Below are 8,244 nucleotides of genomic sequence, written 5' to 3' on the forward strand. Positions count from 1 at the left end.
GAGGCATTAACCATGGAGGAGCAGAGGCATTAACCATGGAGGAGCAGAGGAGGCATTAACCATGGAGGAGCAGAGGCATTTACCATGGAGGAATGATGCTTACAAACTTTTCTTCAGGTCAAGTTCAGCTCCTTTTCCACCAGCACCAAGGCATGGTACCACTTGCGGTTGTCTGTGCCATTCTACAAGAACAAGCAATCAAGAAAATAACCGCATGGATTCCCACAGGCCATTGGCTGAAGGCAATTCTTCAACTGAGGTCTGCTCTTCTCGGTGTGTCAAGTTGACAACAAAACTGACAAGGACACCTTGAAAAGCAGTAGACACACTCAGAAGCAACCTGCAAGATACTACCCCTTAAAATAAAGATGACATAAGGCTCCTGCAAAAGCTTTAGCCTCAGCCTGTACAACCTGCTACAGGCCAGAGTACTTACCAAGAGGATTTCATAGTCTCCTCCAGAGAACTCTCTACAAAGATTCTTCAGTATCTTCTCATATAGAGGGAAGCCAGAGAACGGCTGTGAGCTTCAGCACTGACCCCATTTGACCCTAGTAAGCCTCATCAACCATAAGAAGCATGGTTGCCCCTCAGCAGTGCTAGCTTTGGTTTCTCTTGTTTAAGCCTACACTAAATGCAGGCCACTCACACGTGGTCTGTTATGGTACCGTGTGCTTAATGTATCAAGCTCTGTGTCCATTATAACTTGTCATAACTTGACCTGTCCTATTGCAAGTCAAATGTCATATGTCTTAAAATTATGTATGGAAATATACAGATGTAGTTTTTTTTAAGCTCATAATTTAAGAAACTCCTGAAACGTTTGTCTTTCTCCTTCCAGTTCTATGGTGCTGGGGAACATATTTCCAAAGGGAATGATCTTCATTTCTTTGTGCCCAGTTCCAAACTAAGTGTCTTTTACTTCTACACAATAAGTGCTAGGCTTTTCCCCTTGCTCTTTAAACTGAATAAATAGGAGACCTTAGTGTTAACAGTGTATATGGAATAGAGACATGTGAGACTGTCATATTCTATATAGAACACTTTTAAGTAGAAAGAAGTCCAAATCTATTTTTAGGTGATTTTTATTCTCTTCTTTCCCTTCTGTAGATAAGGCATAGCTTCAATCCTTAGACAGCATGACTTGGCCAGGAATAAATCTAAGATTAGCTCCAAACCAGTCCCAGTCTCTAAAGCCATCCCTGTCCGAGGAGGCTGTGACTACACTGTCAGGTGTCCCCTGAGTGTCCCTACACATTAACCCTCACAGGAGTAGGATCAGAGCCCCTCCAGTGCTTTAGGGGCCCTGGTCATTGGGCTCTGCATAGCAACAAGGTCTCTAGCTCTAGGTAGTTTTTACTCCTGGAGGCTTGAAGAGAGCAGATAAGAGCCGGGTATGTTTATCCCTTTCTCTCAGCAGGTATGTCATCACCGTAATTGGCCCCATTTATAGCTTTCCTCCTATAAAAAAGGAACGGTGTTCTGTACTTTACATACATTAATTTCTAATGAACCCAGTAACCTTTAGTATTAATGTTATTCTCCATCTACAATATGGGAAAATTAAGGATTATACACAGTATATTTCCTCATGACAGGGACACTTAGTTGATAACTGACATAAACCCTATTCATATCAGGTATATTGAGTTTGCGGCATTCAGCCTACCACTTGTTGCTGTTTTATCTGTTTTATGATTTAATCCTTGGTGCTGAAGTGTACAAGTGTGGAAACATAGACAGCAACAGAGTTAGCAGTGCTAACTAAACTTAATGATTTTGCAGGTCCTTTTGGGGAGGCCTATAAGATAACACAAAATCTCAGCATTCTTTCTATCTATACACATTATGTGCAATTATAAAGACAGACATGTTTCTAGGCCAAGGTAAAATGGTACTCCCAGATGTCTTTGGAGAAATCATTACAAAAGAATATGAGAAGATGGGACTAGAGAGATAGCTCAGGAGTAAAAAGAACACTGGCTGCTCTTCCAGAAGACCCTGGTTTGATTATTAGCACACACGGTGGCTCACAACCATCTGTAACTCCAGTTCCAGGGTATCTGATGCTCTCTTCTGGCCTTTGTAGGCAACAGGGACATAAATAGTGCAGTTATACATGCTGGCAAAACATCCATGTATATAAAAATAAAATATTTTTTTTAAATCCATTTGAGAAAAATATAGTCAGATAAACACAGAAGCAAGCCCCTAACTCAACCATCCACACATAGATTTTAGTGAATCAACTGAATCCAAATTCAGCTGATTCCTACTATTCAAATGAGTCCTACTAAAAAGAGAGATACTGCTGTAAAACACACACACACACACACACACACACACACACAATCAGCACTTAAACCATACCTGACACAAACTTAGTCTTAAATAGGAAACTAGGAAGTTAGGGGGTCTCAGAACTTGAAGCTTTACAGGAGTCCATGAAAGTCACATTTTACTTCCTATATATAATGGCCTTTACCTTTAATCTTTTTACAATTATATTTATTTAATGTGTGTATGTGTGGGGGCCCATGTGCAGAAGTCAACAGACAATTTTAAAGAGTCAGTTCTCCCCTCCCAGCATGGGGTCCCAGAAACAAGTATAAATTATCAGGCATCTTGTGGTCCCTGGTCTTAACTCTTTAATGGGTCACTTCATCATCTTTTAAGCTGATTTGGGGCTATGGTAGGGCAGAATACAGCTAGGCAGGAAATCCAGGCAGAGATAGAGGAGAATGAAGGCAGAGTCAGGGAGATGCCAGCAGCCACTGGAAAAGCAAGATGTGAGGTAACAAGCCACAGGCCTCATGGCATAATATAGAATAATAGAAATGGGTTGATTTAAATTGTAAGCCTGAGCTAATAGGCCAAACAGCGTGTCACTCATATTAAGCCTCAGAATGGTTTATTCAGGAACTAACAGGTAGGAGAGAAAACTCCATTGAATATGACATAGAAAACTGTATTTCGCTTTATTTATCATTTTAAAGCATGGTAGTTATTTACAGAAAGATTTTCTAAACGCTAATGTGGAAAGAACATTTGTAGATAAAGGAAGGTCTTACATCTGTACAAAAGTGGAAATCAATTTATTTCCTACTCCTGTGTATGTCCATAATGAAATTTCAATACTTTTGTCCCCAGCTTCATTCAGATATGGACAGAGGAGATGGATCCATCAAATACATCCTTTCAGGAGAAGGAGCAGGCATCGTGTTTACTATTGATGACACCACTGGAGACATCCATGCCATTCAGAGGCTGGACCGAGAAGAAAGAGCCCAATACACTTTAAGAGCTCAAGCCCTAGATAGGCGGACAGGCCGACCAATGGAGCCAGAGTCAGAGTTCATCATCAAAATCCAAGATATCAATGACAATGAGCCCAAGTTCCTCGATGGACCTTACATTGCCACTGTGCCAGAAATGTCACCAGTAGGTAAGGTGGGGATGCACTGATTCTTCACAAACAGTAGACACACTCGAGGTGACCCTATTGTGTACACATAGAGCAGAAAATGTGGAGAAATAATAAAAGTGAAACCAAGATGACCACCAACTTGTTCAGTGGGTAGGAAGTTATGCAGCTTTTTGAAGCCACCACATTAAGCATAATAAATCTCCCAGCCTCTTCCAGTTCTGATTCCTTAAGAATAAACTATGAATTAGATGGCTAGTAGCATATATTTGGTTGCTAAGGGTTAATACTCGCTGTTACCAATGAACAAAGAAGACTACATAGTCAGTGTTACTTTTACTGGTTACTAAGAATTTAAACACCCCATTGAGTAACAAGAGGCTTGATCTAGGAAGGAAACTCTCCCAAAGAAGCAAGCATAACATCTGCAAAATGTTTTAAGGTTGACCATTCAGGATATACCAGCTCTTTATAACTGCGTGAACAGATTTCTCCCACTTCTCTCCCTCAGGTACCTCTGTTATCCAAGTGACAGCCACAGATGCTGATGACCCAACCTATGGCAACAGTGCCCGGGTAGTGTATAGCATTCTCCAGGGCCAACCGTATTTTTCTGTGGACTCCAAAACAGGTATATAGTACAAGTGTCAAGGCAGAGGTGATTGTTTATTGAATAATCCTTGTGTTTCCTTCTTAGGACAGACCCAACTCATCTTTTCAAGGACTCTCCAGGAAATGTATTACACAGAAAAGACTGTCATAATCTTTAGGATTATGAGAGCACATTGGAAGTGTTGGGTATGGGGAGGGTGAGACAGTGTTCATGGATTGCTGAGCAACACTAAAGCCTTGCCTACAGAAATTATCTCCTCATCACCTCCCCAAAACTCCCATGTCTATATTTATTTACCAAGATTTAAGGTCTTCTATAACTCCATCAAGACCAAAGCAAGCCACATTCACCTGGGCTTGCTCTATAGTTAGACTCACAGAGCCTTCTGGGCAATCATTCAGCTGACCATCAGGATTCATTCAAGTGCTAACCAAGTTCCTGTGGTTACTGATATACCCACAACATTTTATCACTGAGCCAATCCTTGCTAAGCAAAAGACAAGGGCAGAGTGAATGACTGCCAGGCAAGTGGGTTTTGATGAGACAGGCAAGAGCACATGAATATGGTCCCCAGAAAGGCAGCGCCTGTTGGAGGTCATTCCTCCAAGGGGGGATGCAAAGAGAACAGAACTGATAAGAGGCAGCATGGCAGAAGAGGAGAGACTGGGAAGCCTAGGACTTTGCTTGTTTCAAGGAACTTTGACTACAGGATTCATGTTTTATCCCAAGGGAAATCACTTTGGTGTCTGTATTGGGCAGAATAGCTACTGTTACTGTTACTGTTACTTCTCCTTCTCCAAGCACTTTCATAAACATTACCATTTTTAACCGACCTAAGAGGCAGAACTTGAGCAAAGAAACAACCACAGAGCCTAAGTCATCAGTGAACAGTCAAAGTCACCTCCTTTTCTGATAGAAAAGAAATATATCTCTGTTATTACTGGGAGAATTTTCCTTCCTATATGTCCTCAAGGTAGCCCAGCATTCAGAAAATGGTATCATAAAGGTAGAAAGTGAGAGAGTGTAAATTAGTAGGAGGAAAGAGCAAAGATCACAGCTAGAAATGTCTATAAAGCAGAAGCTTCAGTAATTCTACCCACGGGGAAGGGGACGAATGAATGGATGCCCGCAGGGAAGGAAACTCCAGGCAGAAACAGGGTCGTGTGTCCTTTACATCCTCGGAAGGAGTGTACATTATTCTGACAATGCCCATGAGGGGCGTCAACAGTGTTAAGGTCAAAAATACATGAGGTGATTGTCATTGCTTTGGCCAAGAGGCATTTACAAGGAAAAATACTACACATTCCCTTTTAGGATGACATCAGTGACTACACCACACACATCACTGGAGGAAACTTAGGCAGGGTGTTGTCCCACAGGCTTGCCTTTCCCTGCAGGATGCCAGTTTAGTCACAAGCTGTGTCATAACCCTGTAACAATAGGCCTTAACCTTCCCTGCAAGTGTAGGAAAGCCAGATTTCCTAAACTCGAGGTTAAAAAGGAGGTAAAACTCTAAACATCCCTGGCAGATTAGAATCTACATGTCGCTGCATATGGTTTAGACCCCTCTTCTTAGTGAAATCCAGTCACCACACCTTCATGCTGCTTCTCCTCTGAACTGTCTGGGGAAGTTAATCTTTTATGCATGGCAAAAATAAACAGCACACAGTCTCTCTGCCCTTCCTGCTTCAGGAACTCGAGGCACAGAAGTAAGCAGAGGAAAAGAGAACAGCGACTGTAAACAAAGGGAGTCTAATCCTTTTCATCCCTCCTTCCTGGCAAGGGGGAAGCAGGGAAACATACTAAGAGACAGTTTCTAGAAAGTCATCCACACTACCAGGGCTCTAGGGCTGAAGGCAGAAGGAGCAGGGAAATTATCTAGAATCACAGATTTGTAGACACATGGAGCTTTGTTTCCTGTACTCAAATCCCAGGTAAAGACACTCTACAAACGCCTTAGCAGGCATGTCCTGGAGTCTGTAGGAAAACCACTGCTGCCACCTCCTGTTCTGCTTCAGTAACGTTGCCAAGGACACAGCCTCTGGGCCTTTCCTGATGGCTGTCTATTTCTTGGTCCTTTGTTTCACACGGTGCTTTTCTGAAGCTGGGATTTTAACCACACGTTTAATAAAAATAGGCTCTGTGCATCTTGGTATTAGGTATTTACATACACAAAGGAGACAAGCACACACGGATCCTTAGAAGACCTGCCTTGCCAGTTTGCTTTTTAAAACAATTCCTATCCTGCAGGTGTAATCAGAACAGCACTCATGAACATGGACAGAGAAGCCAAAGAATACTATGAAGTAATCATCCAAGCCAAGGATATGGGAGGGCAGCTTGGAGGATTAGCTGGGACTACAACAGTCAACATCACCCTCTCAGATGTCAATGATAACCCACCCCGCTTTCCCCAGAGTAAGTACCAAGACATATCTCTCAGACCAGAGGGAGCCGCATCTCACAGAGTTTAGGGGTACTGTTACTTTGCATTAAATGTCATTTATTAATATCTTTCTGCACCACAACCATCAACTATCACTGAACCAGTGTTTCTCAACTCTTTTTTCACTACTTCATCCCTGTTAAATCTTCTTAGACTTTTTTTCCCCATATTTTTAACCTGATGGCCACATCACCCACCTGCACACTGAGTACTAAGAATAATATTTGTCATATAGGGTTAAATTTTCATGGGTCACAAATCATCATCATGTGTAAGATTTGTTTTTGACCACTAATCTCCATCAAGAGCTCATTTGCAAGAAAATGATTTTCCAAATGGGCACCAGTTCAGAACACATTTTGTGAGACAGCCAGAGCTGTAGCTAAACAGGCCACCATCTGACCGAAGTAACCAAACAATATACAACTCGGTGCCATACATGATCTGTAGGGACACCAGGCTAGGGCACACAAGGTACTAACCCCTGTCTCCCAAACTTCAAATCCACCCAGCGAGCACATGTCCTGTTATAGAGGGGGAAACCAATAAGGAATGCTTGGTGGGACACTTGTGGGTTTATAAATGGTGCAGATTGAGTAGATTCTTATGTTGACTAATTCTGCAGCTGGGAAAGACTAAAGTGTCATGGAACAGTTTGTGCAATGCACACGAGTTGGCTACTTGTTCTCAACAAGTGAAAAATGAATGAAGGTCTCACAGGGTAATGAGACTTAAACAGAAGACTGAAGAAGAGAAAGGATTTACACTAGCAGAAAAGGAAAAACACAACACGCCAAAATGAAGAACCCACATTCGTTCAAGCACAATCAAGTTGAGATACTACCTAGGGATGCAATATACAATATATGTGTACACACACACACACACACAATTTATTATTTATTTATTTATTTATTTCTACACACAGAAAAAGACAGGGGTGGGCGTGGGGAAAGCACACAGCACTGGAAAAAGTAAGTATGGGCTCCTGTCTCTTACTCTCCTGGCTAGAGGAAACACAGCTGAGGGTTTGTCAAAGAGGACACCACTTTTAATCTGGAGCAGGACTGTACCGCTGACAGAGTAGAGAATACGTAACGGAACTAGTGTCAGGCAGGGGAAGACAAATTCAGATCTGAATATGAAGTGACAGCGAAGCAATCAGCTTGAATGTCCTTAAGGAATGGAGATGTGACCTTGGAAGTGAGTGCCAGAAGGGAAGAAACCGGAGAAACAGCAGACACAATTCCAGGTTGAACACTTAGCAAGGAAAAGGGGGGAAACAAACAAAAACTAAAACTAAAACCCAAAAATGGGGCTGAGGAAACAGCTCGATCATTCAAGAGCTTGTTCTGCAAGCGTGAGCATGAGCACCCAAGTACAGTCCAAGAATCCCAGGCTAGCAATGCTGGTACTTTTTTGTAATCCCCATGCTGGGATGTCAGAAAAGAGTAGATTCCCGGGATTCCCTGCTCCATGTTCTTAACATACTTAACGTAATATACAGCAAATTATAGGCCAGTGAGAAACCCTCTCTCAAAACAAGGGGAAAGGCACCTAAAGAACAACACATAAGGTTTACTTCTGGCTTCTACACACAAGTATACACACATGCATGTGCGTGTGCATGCCCAAACATACACACACACACACACACACACCTAAATTACAAACAGAATAAATTCAGTCTATTAGCTGAATAGCTTGCATTTTGTTTTGTTTTTTCTTTTTTTTTTTTTTTTTTTTTTTTTTTTTTTTTTT

At 41.9% G+C, this 8,244-nt stretch overlaps 1 protein-coding gene across 1 annotated transcript in view; it reads left to right on the plus strand.

Annotated features, from left to right (window-relative positions):
* Cdh20 (cadherin 20) overlaps nt 1-8,244 on the plus strand; it is a 255,653-nt gene that overhangs the window by 193,361 nt on the left and 54,048 nt on the right. Inside the window, exons 3-5 of the mRNA XM_005348282.3 lie at nt 3,151-3,445; nt 3,936-4,055; nt 6,288-6,455. Coding sequence (XP_005348339.1) covers nt 3,151-3,445; nt 3,936-4,055; nt 6,288-6,455 — 583 coding nt within the window. The remainder of the gene's footprint in view (nt 1-3,150; nt 3,446-3,935; nt 4,056-6,287; nt 6,456-8,244) is intronic.

The sequence above is a fragment of the Microtus ochrogaster genome, chromosome 6, assembly GCF_000317375.1.
Source record: "Microtus ochrogaster isolate Prairie Vole_2 chromosome 6, MicOch1.0, whole genome shotgun sequence".
Taxonomy (NCBI): Eukaryota; Metazoa; Chordata; class Mammalia; order Rodentia; family Cricetidae; genus Microtus; species Microtus ochrogaster.